The sequence below is a fragment of the Sparus aurata genome, chromosome 6 (assembly GCF_900880675.1).
Source record: "Sparus aurata chromosome 6, fSpaAur1.1, whole genome shotgun sequence".
NCBI lineage: Eukaryota > Metazoa > Chordata > Actinopteri > Spariformes > Sparidae > Sparus > Sparus aurata.
In genome coordinates this window covers 22829349-22849002 of record NC_044192.1, presented here as the reverse complement: position 1 = coordinate 22849002, position 19654 = coordinate 22829349, and the positions used below count along the sequence as shown (strand labels likewise).

At 42.0% G+C, this 19654-nt stretch overlaps 1 protein-coding gene across 4 annotated transcripts in view; it reads left to right on the top strand.

Moving 5' to 3' along the window:
* The first annotated feature begins 6376 nt into the window (after positions 1 to 6376).
* Positions 6377 to 19654, top strand: part of LOC115583861 (low-density lipoprotein receptor-related protein 1-like) — a 98991-nt gene continuing 85713 nt past the window's right edge. For 2 of the 4 annotated variants that reach the window (XM_030421067.1, XM_030421066.1), the window contains exon 1: positions 6377 to 7049. In XM_030421067.1, the coding sequence (XP_030276927.1) occupies positions 6953 to 7049 (97 nt within the window). In that variant the 5' untranslated portion in view covers positions 6377 to 6952. The remainder of the gene's footprint in view (positions 7050 to 19654) is intronic. The other 2 variants (XM_030421069.1, XM_030421068.1) reach the window with 1 other exon arrangement.

Here is a 19654-nt window from a genome sequence, read left to right as displayed (position 1 = left end):
GTGGCTCTCTGCTGCATGTCATTCCCCCATCTCTCATCCGGTTTCCTGTCACTCTTCACATGCACCCTGATAGTCATTCTGTGACCCCTTAGATTCATCCAGCAATTCCCTCTGGGTTTTCATGGCTCCAGTGTCGGGAATCATGCCACAGACTGGAGATAAGCATTGGAGTTATAAACCTTTATAGAGATAAAACAACAAGGATTGCAGACACTGGCATTGCTAATGGGGCAGAATAAAGTCTGGGACAAACAAACAAACTTGAATTCATCCAGATGTATTTAATTTGCTAGTGGTCCCTCTTCTTCACTTTGACCTCTCTCACGTCTTCTGTTTTGGCCCAACTTCCCTGATAAATGCTCAAAATGCCAACATGTGGGAAGGCTGAATATGTACACCAAATGTGATGAAAACTGGACATGACACATCAGTCCTGTGACCAATGAAAGTAGGACAACCAAATAAGATGCTAACTGGCCCCTGTTGCCCCCCCCCCCCCAGAACCTCCCCTGCCAATAAGGCTGTAGGACTTGTTTGTCAACCAAGACAGTAACGCTGACAAAGAGAGTGAATTCTGTCCCTCAAAACTACATTGATAAATTCTCAGAATGCGGCTTTGCAGTCAAATGGGATGAGAATCAAGCTTTAAACTCATCAGTCCTGTGACAAAAGAAAGTGACATAATCAAATTATCACTCCACCATGGAAATACTCTGAAAACAAAGATACAAAAAAACAAAATAGTAATGTTCAGACTTTCTTTGCTCTTACAGAATACAGAAGGAAAACAGTGCCACACTATTTCCAACTGGCCACAGAACTGTGTAAAACGTGTCCGTGTGCACTACACATGTGCATGCCTGTGGCTGTTTGAGAATGTCTAAGAAGTTCAAGGGTTTCTTTGTGCATTTATTTTGAAAAGTCTTTGTAGTTGTGTCTTTCCCTTTCCCTCCACTGAATGTCTGCTTTTAGTTAAGTTTGGATTGCGCAAAAGCCTTTGGAATGAGGATATTTTTGGACCGAAACTCAACATTTCATAGGTTGAAGTCAGCGTAGTGTGATTGCCACAGTGTAAGTCAGACTTAAACTAAAATAAGCACATCAAGCCCTGCCAAACACCTCAGTGCAAACATGAAAGGATGAAGAGTGGATTGGGAAAATGACTGGAATCCAGGCTGAGTTAACACAGATCAAAGATTGTTTAAAGTGGTGTCTCGTCTGCCGCGTCAAGCGCTACGGACTCATTTGGGAAAATTAAAGCGTTTTATCAGAAGAGCAGTTTCTCTTCAAGATGCCTGCAAAGTGTGAGCTCAGTTAATATAAGGTGGAAGGACTGTTGAGATTATCTTCTCAAAACAGCTCTTGGTCAGTGCTGGATATTATGTACAAAATATGTTTTCTCTTTTGCACTGTGTGTAAAAAATAAAAAAAGAAAGAAAGAAAATTGTAAAAGTAAAAAAAAAAAATCTTGGACACAAAGGACCTTTTGTTCTTTGAAATGTAACACTGGCCCTGTAGACCCACTGGGTGTCAGTGCTGTTCAACGTTTCAAAGACAGGTCCTGGTGGTGGTCATCGTGTACAGTGTAACAGTGTTGGTATAAACACTCTAAACTGATGGATCAATTATATGAAGTTCATGTCAATTTTGCACGATCAGGATTGCTTTGTATGTCCATAATCTGCGAAAACATTATCTTTTCTTTTTTTTAACACATTAAAGATGTAAAATTGATTGATGAGTTTGACTTGATTTGACTATAATCTCTGTTAAGTAAAATTACACCACCACCATTAACAGAGTTTTGAATTACTTGATACCCATCTGAGTGGGCCGGTATTGAGAGGCTGAAGTTCAGTCACACCTGATCTGTTTTTGAGTGAATGGTTTTAATTTAGATGGGATTGTTTCAAGTGTCCTTGTCTTGTTGACAGACAGGGATGCAGAGATAAGATAAAGTGCTTGGAGGACGTGAGCTTGCATAATTTGTGTAATGTTATATTACTAGGACGGGATGAATGCCTTTGTTATTGTGCCATTTATTTTGTTTTGAAAATGGCCTCTCATTTCCTGTGCACTTGCACAGTACACTTTTTTGGCATCTCTCTAAAAGAGTTATGGAACACAAGTCAGTTTGGAAAAGTAAGCGTTTACTTTTTATGTAATAATGTGTCGATTTGAATATACTCTCTTTGTATTGGTCAAGTTTCATGTGTATGAAAACACAACTTTAGTCTAGGAATTTTGACATGACTTCAGACAAGAAAACTGACCAACTCAAAACAATAACAAAAAGGTATCTCACTTATGCATGTAGTCTATCTCAGATTTAGGAAAGGTTTCATTATAGGTCACAGGGACCCTTACGTATACCATACAAACCCACGTGTCAACAAACAATAGATGTGGAATGACATAATTTGCTTGGATGAACAATGTTGTACATTTAGATCTATGGTTTCAAGGCTATGTATGGGATGGGGTTTCACTTTAACAATATAACATACATTGAGCTAAAATCAAAGCTATTACACTTGTATTACTATAACTTTACATGTGTCTCTGTGCATGATGTTATGTCTTTCAGAACTATCAGTTTTTCTCAAATACACCTATGTGCGAAAGAAGATTTTAGAGTCTTCTAGCCCCAAAGATTTTCTTTATTGGAATGGGTTCAGCTCTGCAGGTCGCTCTTCAGTGACATAAAATGCATCTGTGGACTTTTTGTGAATTTCTGTTCCTCTAATCATCCAAGAATTGCCTTAAGTTAGACCTGTTATACCAGTTTCTACTCTTTGCACACAAATGACCACATGTCATCATTTACTGAACTGAACTTTCATCTTTACCTGCCCAGCAGCAACAAACATGTTGTACATGTTAAGTGATGATGAATCCAAAATATCACTGGGAGCCGGGAGTGTCAGGAGACTCCTGCCAGGAATCTTAACAGTGGACTGCTGCAGTGATAGTTGGTAGTTCATAGTGAAGCCCCTGTTTGTGAAAGCGTTCTTTTATGGGAGATTGTTGAGTGGGGTTCAGAAAAGCTTGTCCTTCGACCAGGATCTGTGACCAATTTGGAGTCACATTCAGCAAAGGGTATGTGAATAATGGGATTCTGTGTTTGATCTATTGTTATGTACAAACTTAAAAGCTCAGTCTTTGAGCTGTTCAGTTGGAAGGACCTACTCTCATTTCTTCAAACCTGAGGATATCTGATTTGACTAACACAGGGTTTGTCAACTGCATATGTACACTTGGATATCATCAGCATAACGGTGGAAAAAGAATCCATAAAAAAACTAAATCAGGACATTTCTGCTATTTAACTAAAGAGGGTGTGATGTCTCCAATGTCAAATGCAGCACTCATCCCCTCAGAATAATGAGGGGAAGCTGTCCTCTCTGCTGGTTTTACGGTCCTGGCAAGGGGTTTCTCAAGGCAATAAAATATGGTACGATAAGATATGATCAATAAAATGTAATTGTCATTTTGCATCCTTACACCATTCCTGTCTAGAAATTTACACTCAGGTTAAACCCACAGTTACACATATGACACATATTCATAGCCATACTAAGCGCATCAAACAGTCCTGGTCCTGGTTAGCAGCACACTGTTTTTGGTTTAACCAAAGGAGAGACTGATGTATAAAACTGTTCTTCAGCCTTTTGCTGTGATTGGGACATAAATCCATGGATGGCAGCACCTGGTGTTAAATTTGTGGTAGTTGTATCGCTGTTTCAACTTTCAATTTCAAGTATACATTTGTCACGTGGCTACATATCTCTACATATTGTGTCATGAAATGCATTGTTTGATCATTTGTATTAAAAATACAAGAGAAAAGCAAAGAAAATATAAACAACAAAAGTTGTAGAGTAGATAATATAGATAGATAGATAGAATTACTTTAGATAGAATTACTTTAATGATCCCAGACTGGGAAATTATTTGTTATTATATGTGCACATATTAACAATGGTGTAAATATTACAGGGCTGACATGATCATATACAAGATTGAAAAACAAACAACATGCAGTGCTCGTGGTTTCGAGGCCTGTGATCATCAGCATCTACACATCTTCAAAACATCTGCACAGATGACGCAGGATCTGGAGAAGCTGTGTGAAGCTCTTGCTTGTTATCGCCTCAATGAAACTCATCGCTGGTAGGAGAAAAGACACTGGTGACGACATCAGTCATGGAGGCAGCTCTCGGCTGTCTACTGCAAAAGCATGTCAATTTTGTCTTGTGTTTCTTTCTGATGATCTGACCCGCTGTACAAACAGACACGATAATATTGATAAAGTCAGTATGGTACCCTCGTGGGTTAACAAAGCTCACCTAATGTGGCCTTCTTTGCCATGATCTGAAAGACACGACTGGCTTTGGTTATCAATATCCAAACATTAATTCAGTTCCAGTTTCTTCGGTGCTTCTGAAACTTGGGGCAGGGTGTTCTGATGATGAAATGTTGAATCCTTTGAGGAGGTTTTATCTCATTAGGGGAGGAGGCATTCACACATTCGGTCCTCTGAAGGCCACATGAAGGCTGCATCCTTGGAAGGAGACAGTCCATAACACCGGAGCCTCATCAATCCAGTTGCTGCTTCCCATTATAGAGTCTGATTAAGAATTCATAAGTCATTTAAATCAAATGGATCCAAAACTAGCCACAATATTACCACTAAATGGAAAAGTAAATGGGGAACCAGGTGGTTAGACTGAACGAAATGCATCTTGCATTAAGTGCGTGGCCTCTAGTTTTCATTTCTAATATGATTGTGTTGAATTACTTTTGGATACAGGAAATGATTTCTCTATTGGGGAAAATTGCAGTGTTATGCTATCTTGATTAAATGATTCCACTGTATCAGTTAAAGCATGTTTATTTTTTTCCATGCTTGTGATACACAAATCAACCACAAAATGCAGCTATTAATTTACAGACTGATTCGTTCATAATTATCTTTCATTAAAGTTTTTCTTTATTGACCAATCTGGTAACTTTATAATTTAAACAGCTGATTCTTTTCATTTGTAATTTCCCCTTTCTAATTTCTAATTAAACACTGATTACAATTTGCTCTAAAACGGTTTCCCAGGCTCTGGAGGTCCATTTCACTTAACTTTAGAAAAGATCCAGCAGAAGCTTATTACTCATTTGGGGAGATGGATTATTAATTTCTGGGATGCAGACATATTTAAGTGATATGATAGGCTTATGAGACTAATGGTTTAATGGACAAATCATATACAATACTTTAAACAAAGTCAGTTTGGTTATGTTGTTGTTTCATACTTATATTACTAGGGATGCAGCAGCATCCCAGTTTTAAGTATACCTTGTTATGAACTTTGCTTATCTAATGTGTTGAAGTTTACTATGTGTTATTTTCAGTGATGAAGTCACCAAATACAGTTACTCAAATACTGTTTTCATTTACATTTTGAAATGCTTGTACTTTACTGGAGTATTTCCATTTTCTGCTACTTTATACTTTCACTCCACCACAGGCAAATATTGTACTTTTTACTCCACTACATCTCAATTATAATTACTTTGCATATAACATGCTGAATCAGAGTCAAAGTCACACATTTAAAAATTAATTCATTTTATCAGCAATCGGATAAAATAAATAAATAAATAACAAAAAATCAGATCCTATTTTATTGGTCATCTAATGGCATACAGTATATACTTTACATGTAAATATGCAGTATGTCGAATAAATGTAGAAGTATATTTACTTCTTCTAATACTATTTCCTTTGCTCCTACTACTTGAGTACATTAAATGTCAGATATTTTAAGACTTTTACTCAAGTACTACTCTGTTCTTATGGGTTACTGTCAATTATAATTTTGTGAAATTATAAGAAGCTAAAGCATTTGTTGAAGGCCTTTTGATTCAACCCAATCATCATTTAACAACAACAAAAACAACAACGGCATCAATAATAACAATAACAATATTATTATCATTATTATCATTATAATTATAAAATAATGCAGTATGCCTTCTAACCGTTTCCTGAGAGGGTTATTGTACCATGAATAGCTCATACCTCTGCAGCCTTAAACAACATGACCACACATGATAACACAATCAGCATCAGCACAACAAAGTTGCAAAGTATTTTTTGGAAGTGACACGAACAGACAACAGTGAATGGGAAAGAGAAATAAACACATGCATGTGCACTAAATCATTAAAGTGGGGCTGCAGTAAGTTTGGTGTGAGGTGATGGAGGTGGGCGGTTGGATGCTCGGATGGTTGGATGGATGGATGTTGGGGTTCGGGGGTGCTGGAGTGAGAGAGGGGAGGGCCGGCAGAGCTCCTGCTGCTGCGACGTCACTCAGCCTGCTGACTGACGGAGCTCCAGGCTTCAGGCTCAATCTGTGGCCAGCAGCAGCAGCAGAGGCAGCAGCAGCAGCAGAGGCAGAGGTGGTGGCGGAGGAGAGGAACATTTGATCCACTTCTTTTATTCCCTCCTGCGGCTTCTCTCTCCGCCGGGGCAGGCTGAACAAAAGACGGACAACTGCATGATCAGAGGCGCCAGCTCCCCCTCATCTCGACTGCAAAAGAAAAAAACAAAAAACAGGCTAGCTTGATGCTCAGTTCAGCCTGCTAGCCTTTGTGGCAGGGCTGTTCATGTATCCGAGGAGCCCCTGAGCAACCCTGGGCTGGGAAAAGCCTCGGCTTTCTTTTACATTTTTTTTTTCTTTTTTTTTTTTTAATTTTTTGAAAAATAACCCCTCCGAGTGTGCAGACAGACAGCAGCATCCCTGTCAGCCTCACTGCGCAGCCTGAACGCGGAGCTCCAGTGAGGAGCATCATCGCCGGGGCTCGCTGGTTACGCGTCGTCGCCTGTCTGCACCCTCCAGCTGGACAGGACCAAGAGGGGCGATTGATGACTTATAATCCATCAAGATAGGCTACAATGTTGCGCACCACGGCCAACATGTTGGCGACGGGATTGCTTTTCTTGGGATTGTTGCACAGTTTCAAAGTGATCGCTCCGGGGAGGGCTATTGATGGTAAGCTTGAAAATCTTATATATATGTATATATATATATATACATATATATTATTTTTTAAACAAAACAAAAAATAAAAACTACATGAGTGTGTTCACGCAGCGTCTGTTGTATAGTCTGTCTGCATGCAAGAGGAGCAGACCGCCTCCTGACGGCTCGGTGGAGGAGAAGCAACGTGGATGGGATGAAAGCGAGACAGATTGCAGCGGTCTTTTGTTTCTGTCTCCCACCGACACATGTGAATATTTGCAATGTCACAGCCGGCAGCGGCAGCGATCGCACATCCCCCCTCCCCTGCCCTCCTCTGGATACAGGCGCTGTCACACATTTTAACGCTGACAGTCAGTGATGAAACTGTAGCACAAGGCCCACAGGTACCGGCTCAGACCACTTGTTTACAGATCGATGCGTTCAATGTCTCAGCAGTCAGTCAGTCAGATGCTCTGGTTTTTCCGACCAGGATCCGCGATCAGGGTTGAAGGTGTTGTATCTGATGTGTCCGGGCTCAGTCAGCTCAAGTCCACCAGACTTTGCCCCAAGTGCTGTGCCGATGTGATGACAGCAGTGGTGCCATTTACTCAATAAGAGCCACTGTCACATTTGTATGGAGAATCTGTTGAGGTGTTTCCTGCTTCCTTTGAACAATTGAGCAAATCTTTGCTGGTCACATCTGATCTTTACAGTTAGATCCCCTCATCTGGCAGCTCAGATGTTCATCAGTCACTGTTTTAGTCAGGACCCCTGAATGCCAACAGTCATATGTGGATCTGCAGGCGAGATGGAGAGCAGTTCAGAGCAGCTCCACTAGGACCTTGTTGTGGCTTCGCGCGCGTGCGCGCACACACACACACACACACACACACCTTCGCAGACTGGAACAACTTCTGGAAACTATTAAGCCCCACGGTCCCACTCACGCGCCCGTCTGTTTGGTAAGGAAAGGAAAGGAGAGGGGCGTTATCAAAGGTGGAGTCAGTGCAGACAGATTTGCTCAATTCTTTGCAGATGAAAAGACAAATGTGAGTTTATTTATTATTATTTCTTAGCCAAGACATAACCCCTCTCATTCATCTTGGGAAAGGTATGGCCTGCGAATGAACGCAGAAGTCTAAAGAATATTTTGCTGTGGTGAGAATAAGGAGAACCTGTTTATCTGGGGGTTTTAAATTTGACGTATCATTAAATCCAGTAGGGCTTCAACACGCATGACTGACTGAAACCACAGGCTGCATTCTGTGAGATTCATCGTCAGGCCGTAAATGCCTCCCTCTGCCTTTGAAGTCATCTCTTTGCATTTGGCAATCCAGTGCTGCGAGGTTCTTAGGGAGCGAAATCCATATAAATTACCACCTTGGAGATAGACTTACATACAGCTTCTTCCTCCTCCTCCTCCTCATCCTCCTCCTCAGTCTACAGCAACAGCTGAGAAATCCTGCCTTTAAGCAAACAGTCTCTGCTTCGCCGTACTGTTATTGTTTTAGTGAAATTTTCCTCCCCGTCATTCTTAATGCCTTCGCTTGATGAGTCAGCCCTGTGCAGAGGAGATCGCCAAACCTTAGCTTCACTAGAGAACTCCCTTGGATGCAGAGGCTGCTGTGCTTCATGCAGCCTCTCAAGGAAACCTATTGAAATTCGTTTCACAGTTGACACGTAAAGGCTTAGACTGAATGTGAGATTTAATCAATAACTTTTTTTTTGTTTTTGTAATTGTAACACCCATAGTTTGAAGCTCACCGAACCTTAAGCAACATGTCACTTGTTGTATCAGAAGCTCCAGTGCATGTTGTCCCCTTTCAAGCGGAGCTAAATTGCTTTCTTAACCTCTTTGATTGCCTCTTTGATTTTCAGATCCTTTGAACCACATGTGTTACCAGTAAAGTTTGTCAGACTTGCCTGCAACTCCTCTTTTTCCATTTTCTAGGCCTCTAAAGACTTTCTCTCTCTGTCACTGCACTGAAGCCAGAGCAAAGACCCGGGGCCACCGACAAACCCTGAGTTTGATTGGGTCTAAACTGCTCTTTGTTTCCCAGAGGAGACCTCCACGAAACAGTCACAAATTGTTCATAAGGCGCTGCTAATTGGGGGCCTGGTGGAAAAGGCCTTAATGAAGGAATTCACATCACAAGTACTGTAATGCCATTGCAAAACGAGATCACTGGCGATCACTTGAGCGCTGTCCCTTGAGGCTTTAAGTGGTAAACACCTTCCATAGACAACAAAAAATTTAGTAACTGTGTCACAGAGGACAGCTTGAATCATTTCCATTTGAAACATCTCTCTTTTTTTACAGACATCCATTTATATGTTTTTTTTTCTCTGAAATGCCCTGTTCCGCATTTCCTTTCCTTATTTTGCAATTTTCCTCCCTCAAATTAAACCTTTGAAACACATCCTCAATAACAGAAGTTGCACAGGCTCCTTTCCTCCTAATTATCTCACCTTCCGCTGCTCCTCTTCCTCTGCTCCTCTTCCCCTAAGGACTTCTCTGCTCCAACATTTGGTGGAGGCCTTAGAACTGGCCCAGCATTTGGCTGTTACCAGCGTGATACTGCAAAGCACAGAGACATCCACGTGGCCAAAAGGTCACCACTATACTGTTAACTGACTACTGAGGGCATCTGTTAGGTACTGTTGACCTTATGTCACACAAGTGGCAATTAAAAGTAAGACGTAAATAATAGAGAACGAGTATTTTTAACTCTGCCATGAATATGTGGTTTAGATCAGTGCATAACTGGAAGAGTGTTGGTTTGTTGCTGCCTAATTACCTTATGTGACACACTGAAAAGCAGCCACGACTGCATAACTGAGCGAATATAAAATCCAGTACTTTGGTCAGCAGCTTTTCCTGGAGGAAAACAACTCAGAGGCTAAATAAAGTTCAGTCACATTATAACATTGATGGTTTGTGTGGCTGTAGTGATGAAATCACACTGCCAACGCGGAGATTTCCAGCCGGCTCAAGACCGTACAACTGCATCAGACCTGATGTGAAATCTTAGTGTGCCGTTTCTTTGTAATGGTCCCTGTGGGATGCTCCATTTCTGAAAATACTCTTAGCTAACCTTCAGGCCTAAAGACTCGAAAAGCTTTAAAGGTATTTAAATCAGCCTACCAGCACCCCTATGGTAACCATTGGAGAATTCATGATTTTACCACTCTACACTTAGCTTTTTCTAATGTATTTTTTAGTTTGTTGCTGGTGAACAGAGATAGGGTAGCTGTTTCTCTCTGTTTCCAGTCTTTACGCTAAACTAAGCTAAGCTAAACTAAGCTAAGCTAAGATAAGCTATGATAAATGTCTCCTGGCTCCAGCTTCCTATTGAATAGACAGATATGAGAGTGGTATCAATTTTCTTATCTAACTTTTAGCATAAAGACTATAAATAGCGCCCTTAAAGGTGTCTAAATCGGCCAGCTGGCACCTTTAAGGCAGCCAGTGGAGAATCCTAGAATTTACTGCTCCTGGCTAAGGTAAATTTCAGAGGATTACCCTATTACAAATTATATAGATCATGCTACCTGGTTATACGAAGAGATGCTGGTTGGTAGATTTTGTTGCATGCGCGCAAAGCAAGGCTAGCTCTTTCCCCATATTTCCAGTCATGCTAAGCTAAGCTAATTGTCTCCTGGCTTCCAGCTTCCTATTGAACAGACAGAAGTGAGAGTGGGATCAATTTTCTCCACTTACTTTAGATAGAAAGCAAATAAACACATTTCTTTAAACAGCAGCAGTAAAATGCACCAAAAATATTTTTATTTGCCTGAAAAAACTGCAGACAGTCTTTCAAAACCTGAGATCTATTATCGCTGATGTGCTCCGAGTATGTGTCCAGGCTTGTTGGACCAGCCCTGTGACCCACTTCAGAGTTGTGACCCACTGATTGAGATACACTATCTAGATGGAGCTATTTAAGGACTGGAGATGGAGCACGGTCTCAGGGGGCCCTCTGAAAGAATATGAGCAGAAACGTGCTCTGAGATATCGTGAACATGCACATGTACAGTATGTTCTCACTACATTAGCCAGCAACTTTTGACACCTCAGCTATCAATGTGTGAAGGTAAGGATAGAAAAAAAAACCTCTTGTAAAAGCAGATGCAGAGCCCTCTCCGCCACAAGATTTGATTTGTAGCTTTGACCAAATGCTGAGACGGAGGCCATGTTGCATCGACAATCCGTCTTATTCAGTAGTTATTATCTCTGTCAGGACAAAAAGACAGGACAATCCTTCCTACTAAACGTTGTTTTTAGTGTTGCTCCAAGGACAGCACCCAGGAAGAAGGAAGACATTTACCCCCTTGTCCTAACGTTGTGAAGCCTAGAAACAGTTTCGTATATAATATCATGAAACAGTGATATTATATGAATGCAGGACGGAGCAGAGCAAAGAAAACTCAACCTCAAAGTGTTAAACCAGAGAGGGAGTTCTGACTGCATTTTAGATTTAGACAATTACCACATCAGGAACCCTGTGGGTTTTGAATTAATTCAGAGTTATTATATCCGTCTGTGTTGAAGCACAGAGAACATCTGTTTGGTCGACGGGGCACATGTTGACAAACTTAAGAAATGATAGAGAAAACATATTTACTGTATTCAGTATTATGTTATCTGGTCAGCTGATGACATCTGCATTGTGTACCAAACTACAACAGCCACTTGGAACACGGTCACGCACATAACCCAGAATAAAACAGCACATTTTTGTTTTTACACAGTGCTTTTGAACAGATACACCGGGGCAGCGTAAACCAGCTGTGGATACTACCCAGACATGTCATCATCTTTCAGGTTGATATTACTATTACCAGATCTTTCTTTGGTGCCATTCCATGGCGACAGTTGTATTGAAGTCAATGGGAGATGCACTGAGAAACAATAAACCAACATATCCGTGTCGTATGACTTCTGATGAAGAAGTTCCTCCACAAAATGAAGGTACACAGTTCAGAGAGAACGTAACCACTGATTTGGGTTGCCAACATGTTCGTTCCTCAACTTTGTGTTGGAAAGGTTTCTGTTCGTGGGAGAAACCATGTAGTGTGTTTCTGTAATGTGTGGTCGAAAACCCCCTCAAAAAAGGTATGAAAGATACCGAAGCTTTGTAGAGGTGAAAGTTGGATTCTCTTCATCTTATGTTTTCATTCCTTCATTTGCTGCCCCGGTCCCTTAGAGAGTGGGTGCGTGCCACAGCGCTATGTTTGTCAGCCTCTCGGAGGTGATTGATGTTGGAGCAACCTCGACACGGCAGATTTGACCAAATGTAGCACCCTTTGCTTTAAAACATCTTGTATAAAACAGGATTTTATATTTCCAGGACTTCTGTACAGACAACGATGAGGTGCAGCAGTACAGTAAGACAACTCTAGTGCCAGACACAGGTTGTGATGAATAAAAGGTACGAACACTTGTCACAAATTGGACGAAATACAGGACAATTGTGACCCTCGGAGGAAACCAGGAGAGGGTAATGAAAATCGGGAGCGTTGTGGTGTGAAACTTCGTAATAGTGAAGCATGGAGCAGCAGTCTTTCACATATGCTGGTGTGGATGTGACCAGGATAGAGGACTGAGTTAGTGTTGTCTTAGGAACACTCATTCAGCCCACGTTCAATCATTGGTAACAACCCTAAAGTCGTGACTGAATACCTGGTACCGATATATTCAGACGAGGCTTGAGTCAGCAACTGCGGCTCTGTGCTTACCACTGCTGAATGCCCGCTTGAAGGGTTTTGTCACAGTTGCAGTCTTGTTATACGCACAAAATCAACAGTTGTGCAACTTTATTGTATTCTTTTATATGTGCATAATATAGCTAAAATAACTCCATTGTATTTAAGTAACAGGAACATGCCGATTACATGCTGTGGCCGGGCGGTGTCAGGGTCAGGTGGGATGACCCGTCTACATTGACAGCAAACATGAGCTTAACTTGCTCCTCTGTGTCAGTCTGAAAGGACTGTGATGAGGCCTCAAGCTGTGACACTGATTTGTGAGGTTGGTCTTGCACAATGGGCGCTACAACATGTATTGTTGCAGCATAAGATTGAACTTATCCATGGATTCATTCAAATCATCAATCTAGTAATCAGAGGGTCATATTTCTGGCCTGGCACGACATTGTTTGACATTCAGTTCCAGCTCCGGATCGAAATTGTCTTTTCTTTTTTGTTCATAAAATGCTTCCGACCTCGGATAAATCGCCTCTTTTCAGCATCAGCCCCACACAGCAACTACATCCATTCACATTCATTTAAACCTCTGCTAAAGGGTTTTTCTTATTGTCATCCATTCTTCTCAGACCTCATTCTTCTCCACTGATAAAGCACAGTATGTATCTAACTTTTACAATTGAGTCCCCGAAGCTCCATCCCAGTGAACCTTTCCTGTGAAACTGACTTATTTTTACTAAACAACATGATAATCATGAAGATTTTGCCAAGGTCTTTTGTGACAAACTCTTACATTTTACCTTATCAGACAGTTGCACCTCTTGTAACTTGGATATTGCACAAGGCCATGTTGTTATTTTCGCTAATATTCCAGTTAATTGTTAAGCCCTAATGCAAATAATACATCCACAGGGACGCACACGCTCAGTCACATCAGCACCAAGGTCACTGTTCATGCCACTGTGATTTAGATTTACTCCTGGACTTCTAATCCTAAACACAAAGTACCAAACCACAACCTTAACATAAGCCTAATTGTAACACTAATCCCCTCAAGCAGGCATTCACCCCTCACTATGTGGCAGAAGTCTCCTCACAAGGCCTTTGAGCAGAAAAAACACAGCATGGGTGATAGATTTTTGTGGTCTGTATTTGACAGACAATCCATCCAGTAAATCTCTATGAATATCATTTTTTGATAAAATTCACATCATTATTTAGATAATTGATCTTCACACTCGCTGTGGAGGGTTTCACACTCTGCTGCACATGTGTAGGCAGTGTTCACTCTGATAATGTGCATTGTGTGCTTCGGGGGAGAGAATGGGCAGCTGCTTGCTCTACTATGACTAGCCTACACACACCGTTACTACGTTTGAAATATTTCACAAATGGCCCTCAACATCTGTCCTTATGGTTTGGAGATTGTGAAGCACTCATCAACATGGAGAATGTGTGGATCCGTCATGATCACTGATTGACATTTTAGTAAATACACTCATTTGCATTCGGTTTGATGAGAAGATCAACACCACTCTTATATGTGTCTGTCAAATAAAAGGCTACAGCCATCAGATGGTTAGCTTAGCTTAGCATAAAGACTGGAAACAGAGGGAAACAGTTAGCTTGTCTGTGTCAAACAGTGACAAAATCTCCCTACTAGCACCTCTAAACTGTTGCGTTGTATCTTTTTTAATAAGCACAAAATGTCAGTGTAAAAATAACGAGTCCATTTTTCATCCCTGTGCGTTGCCAGGCATCTGTTCACAGCTAAGAATATATCTAGCACGTGCAGCGCATAAAATGTTGAATTGCGGTTTAAACAAATAAGACATATTCATTTTATTAATTAGCCTTTAGAGGTTCTGGTTAATAGTTCATGTTACTGTTGGCCAGAGTCAGGAAAGCTTTTTCCCCTTGATTCCAGTCCCTGTGCTAAACTAAGCTCAGCTAACTTGATTGGGATTTACTGTGTTATTTGTCACATACCCGGTTCACAGTTTCATCACCACAAAGTCATGGTAAGGAACACGTTATCCTTAGGTGTCTTTAGCAGATAAAGCTGCTCATTTTAGCACATGGATACTGAATGTGAAAGAACCTTCTGGAGAATCCAGTCTCGCTCCTTGGAGCTCATGCGTCACACACTGAGACTTGAAACTTGTGCTGGTCTTATGAAAAGGCACTAAAGAATTTCATATAATCGTCTTTAATATGTTTCCCTCGGCGGCATACTAAGTAGGCTTAATTGTCATTACTCTCCCTGTGCAGCTACGTATAGCGTGTGCTCTGGCGGTGCTGTGGCAAAGGGATTTGTCTAAACTGACTAACTTCATAATGGCGGCTCACACCTTGTGGTTTTCTGCTCGGTCCCCACTCCGCTGCTGAATTCGATTTAATCCTCATGTGGAAGTGGAGGTCGTAGCCTCCTCGCTCCGGGCTCCAACACTGACTCGAGTACAAATAGCAGTCATGGTTGATTACCACTCCAGGGTTGAGACGTGGCGAAATCTCAGCCAGACATTCAAATAGCTCTTAATCAAGTTCACATTTGATTACTCTGCTTGGCTTAATAGGTTTCTGCCCCTCAATACCACAAAAGGCTGGTGTAGATTGAGTCTGTGCTCTGATCTGACCTGTGAATTCTAAACAGTCGCGAGCAGGACTGTGTTGTCCTGCATGACGGCCCTCCATTTTACTTGGCAACTATTGCCAGACATGAGCACATTCCTGATGTTAATTCTCCTCGGCTCTAAAGTGCGTGCATAACACACTCTTACGTAGACGTGGAAACACACAGACGATCATAAAAACACACAAAGCGTCTTGTAAAAAATGATCGGAGCAGGCTGTCATCCAGAGGGTGAACCAGACAGAAACATCCCCACACTTTTGCTCTCATCTTTTACAAATATTGGTATGATGATGTAGGTAGCTGCTGTATCGTCCATACTCTGTGATCATTTTGTCTAAATTCTGTTGGAACTTGTCTTCTATCAGAGTTTGTCCACGTCCCTATAGACTTCCACTTCTGGTTCAAACTCCGCCGGAAAGGTTTATTTAAGAGGCACAGCTGGGGCCTCTTTCTCTCTGTTTTGTAACATGACAAATTGGAAAACTTTTTTCCCCCTCCCCCTGCCTCCTTCTCGCTCTCTTCCATTACAAAATCCTGAAGGGTTCGTGCCTGGGCTGCGGAGGAGGATGAGGAGGAGGTGGCAGGCCGCAGCCAAACACTCCAGTATAGACTCTTCCCTCATTTTTCGGCCCTTAGCAGAAATCCCACGGGTCAGCCCAAAGGTCAGCAGAGTAGACCCCTGCCCCTCTGCCTTTCTACTCGGCATCACTCTCTTTCTATATGTCTTCCCTGTTTGTCTCATTACTGGTCAAACTTGTAGTTGTGTTGTCTGAATCTGAAACGCTGCGGTGCTGCTGAACACAAAGTATTAGAAACATTTCTCACTCAATGTTTTCGTGAACTGGCCCGAGTTGTTGATCATGAATCTCCTGCAGCATTTGCGATGTTCTATTCTGTCACGGCTAAAAGTTTCGCTGTGGCTCCCTGAGAAGACAAAGTGCGCATCGAGGTTGAGCCAAGTGGGCGTCAATGTCGAGACTGATCACACACAGTCAGGCTGTTTATCTTGCCTTCATATAAAGCTCTCTTACCTAAATATTTGAAAAGACAATGAATATTTCTCATGTCTCACAGTGAAGTGCATTTGGTATTAGCTGGGCCATCTTCTCCTCCTGAGAAACTGTTTTATTTGTGCGAGTACATGCTATCTTCAGTAGACTAAACTAGATGTTTTCTTTCCCAGCAGACGTTGCAACACTCTCTAAGCGTTTTGAATAACTCCACCACGCACTCACTTACAGCCAACACACCCACCTGGTGCTTTTGTGTGGCCTGCCAGTTTTATTTTTCTCTATAGTTTTGGATGAATCAGTGCCAGTTATGAAGCTCCTAGAGCTAGAAAGGATCACCTCCGAGGATCTGTGTGGATGTAGCTTGAGGAAGTTTTTGTTGGTGACTACGTAATGCTTCTCCAGCTCGTCTTTTAACAGAAGTGCTGACATACAGTACAGAAGGCGTGTAAGTAGCTGAAGTTGACAGAAGTTCATGGAAAACCTGACTCTGGTATGTCACAGACCGCGGTAGATTACAGGGTTATGAAATAAGTCTTGCTTAACACATCTAACCTGAAGAAATCAGCCATAGTGTTCAGTATTCTGAAAAGACCGTTCAATAAGCTCCAGACTGAATGTTATAGGTAGCTATTAACATCAAAGAATTGGATGTAGTTTTGTGAAGACGATCATGGTGCCAATAGGATAAATCCTACAGACTTTGGTGATCCCCTGATTATTCATCTTGCACCACTAGTAGGTCAAAGTTTTCCCTTGTCTGGTTGAGACATTGACAGTTTTTAGAGGATGAATCTTAAGAGCTTTTCTGGTCAGGATTCTCTGACATTTCATATGGATCAGGAGTCGCCTGGTTGCCCACAGGCACTGCAAAACTCTCCTTATACATGTAACCTATTAAATGTATAGCGGTGTTTCCCACACATATAGTTTACATGTGGGACAAAGTATATTTTGAGAGCTGTTTTCTGCTTTTTGTAGATGTACTACAAAATGAACAAGCATCCTCCACATGCGGTGTACCTGCTGTTATGACAACAGAATGAGCACGAAAGAAAATCCTAATAGTGAGGTGTGTTTTTCGGGGGACTTAATCAAAAGCACTGTGGACGAAGAAAGCAATAATCTATCTCAATATTGCTGTGAGAGAGAAAACAGAAAGTGCTTTACTTAGCATTGTCATTTAGCGCTGTTAGCATGCTAGTGCAAGCACTTAGTACCAACGTTTGCAGATACTTGGTAGTCAGAGCACTGTTACAGAGCAGTGGCCCTGGATCTGGCACAGATCATCTTGGTCAAGGGCACCTGAATCATGGCTGTCCATCTGACGGTCTCTTTGTGATACCTTATACAACTTTCAAGACTGGTTTCCATACTGCTCAGGCTCTTTTCAGCACCACTGTTGACAGTACTTGAAGTCTGCCTTCACCTCAACCACTGTTGAGTGTTGTGTGATGAGGCGGTAGTCTCAGTGTCTACTAGAGCTTTGTAGTGCCCCGGTTGATCTCAGAGGGCAGGCCTCCAACTTATAAATAGCACTGCTGTGGGTGTTGGAGGAAATGGGGCTGTGGCTGGGGGCGAGGCTTGCCTCAGGAGAGGACTCTTCCTCCCAACCAGACTGAGCTCATCTCGGAGGACCGGCGGACAGCGGCGGGGGCAGTGGATTTGTAATCCGGCCCAAATGGCGATGACCCAAAGCATTTTCACGCAGCCACCGCTTTGGTAAACACACAGGCAGCTCATTGATAGCATGTGTGACATTCCTCCATCCCATCGCAGTATCCCAGCCCAGCTCAGTCTGTTCTCAGATCTTCAGCCCTGTCCCCAGCTGTGAAAGCTCTGCCCCCTTTGACTTGCAGCTCACCCCGTCCTCTCCATTTGCTCTCACAGTTGCAGTTCAGCTTGTTCTCTTATGTCATCTTGAGTCATATCCACGTGTTTACCATCTTATTCTTTGCTTCCTCTTCCTCCGCCCTGTGTTATTTCCTTTTCAAACAAAAGACAAACCTGTTAATACGCACCAGTTCACAAAACCCTGAAATATACGAGTAAGCCAAAACTATGTTTGGCCGGATCAGAGTTATCACCGACTCTCTTTAAACTTGGATATTTCTAACCAGATAAATCCTGGTTGTGTTTAGCACAGATTGAATTTACAGCTGTCATTAAAATGGATGCCAGTGACCATTTTCCAGAGTCCACTTGATTTTCTCCTGCTTGACAAACATGTTCACTACTTCTGTGAGTCAAAGCAGTAAGCCAACATCCATCTGGCAGGCTCATCTGCTCTAGACCTTGACAAAAAGTGCTAGAGAGGGTATCAAAAAAGGAGCGAAAAAGTTACAAAAGGTAACTAACAAATGGATTCACTGCTCTTTAAAAGTATTGTAAAGAAACCACAAACAACGTTCAACGTCCACCTTTTTTATGGTATCCCTGATTTCAGATGATGCCTGAGAGAAGAGGATGTGTCATTTGACTTCAGTCTGTGTCCTTTCATAGATATCTCTTTTCTTGCTACGTCTTTCTGCATCTGGTCTCACGTCCTCAGGGAAAGGGACTAGGATATGAGAAAAATGCAAGCGAGGGGAATTGTGGCTGCAATTATAGGAATTGGGATGCACCCATTGTCTGCAGTAGCCTCCCTGACCACCAGTGTGGTTTGTGCTGCCTGGAAGCTCGACGTTTGAGTTTTATTTATTTGTGTGAGTGAAAATCACACAAAAGGACCGGAAAAATGGAAAATAATGTAACTCTGCCTAAATGATATAATACAATAGTCAGAAAATTGAACACAGATGCTGTTATGTGTGAAGCTACTGTGTAATTTTAGACGATCTGTGACCGACTGTAATGGCGGCTCTGATCATGGCCTTTTGTCAACACTCCCTTTCCTCCTCTCTGACCATCAAGGCTATCCTAGCTGGTGGTATACCTTAGCATCGCTGGCCTTCACCTTCAGCTAGCTAACCCTGTAACTTACTTCCTTTTGCTCCCTCAGATGTTTCTGTCAGCAGCATCTCGTGGTTGAGTCTGAGAGGTGGCCATGCACTCCCCCCGCAGCCATTATTGGAAGTTAACAGCACGCCAAGTTTGAGCATGTCAGCATCTAAATAAACAATACACAATGGGCCGACGCGTCAAAACTGGCTGCCTGCTACGACTGGTGTTGACATGTCTGAACAGATAAACAAACAGGCACGCACACAAGAAAGAAGAAGGATGAGGAGAGCAAAGAGAAAACGCTTTAACGCAAGCCTGGTTGCTTTTTATGAATAATTCAA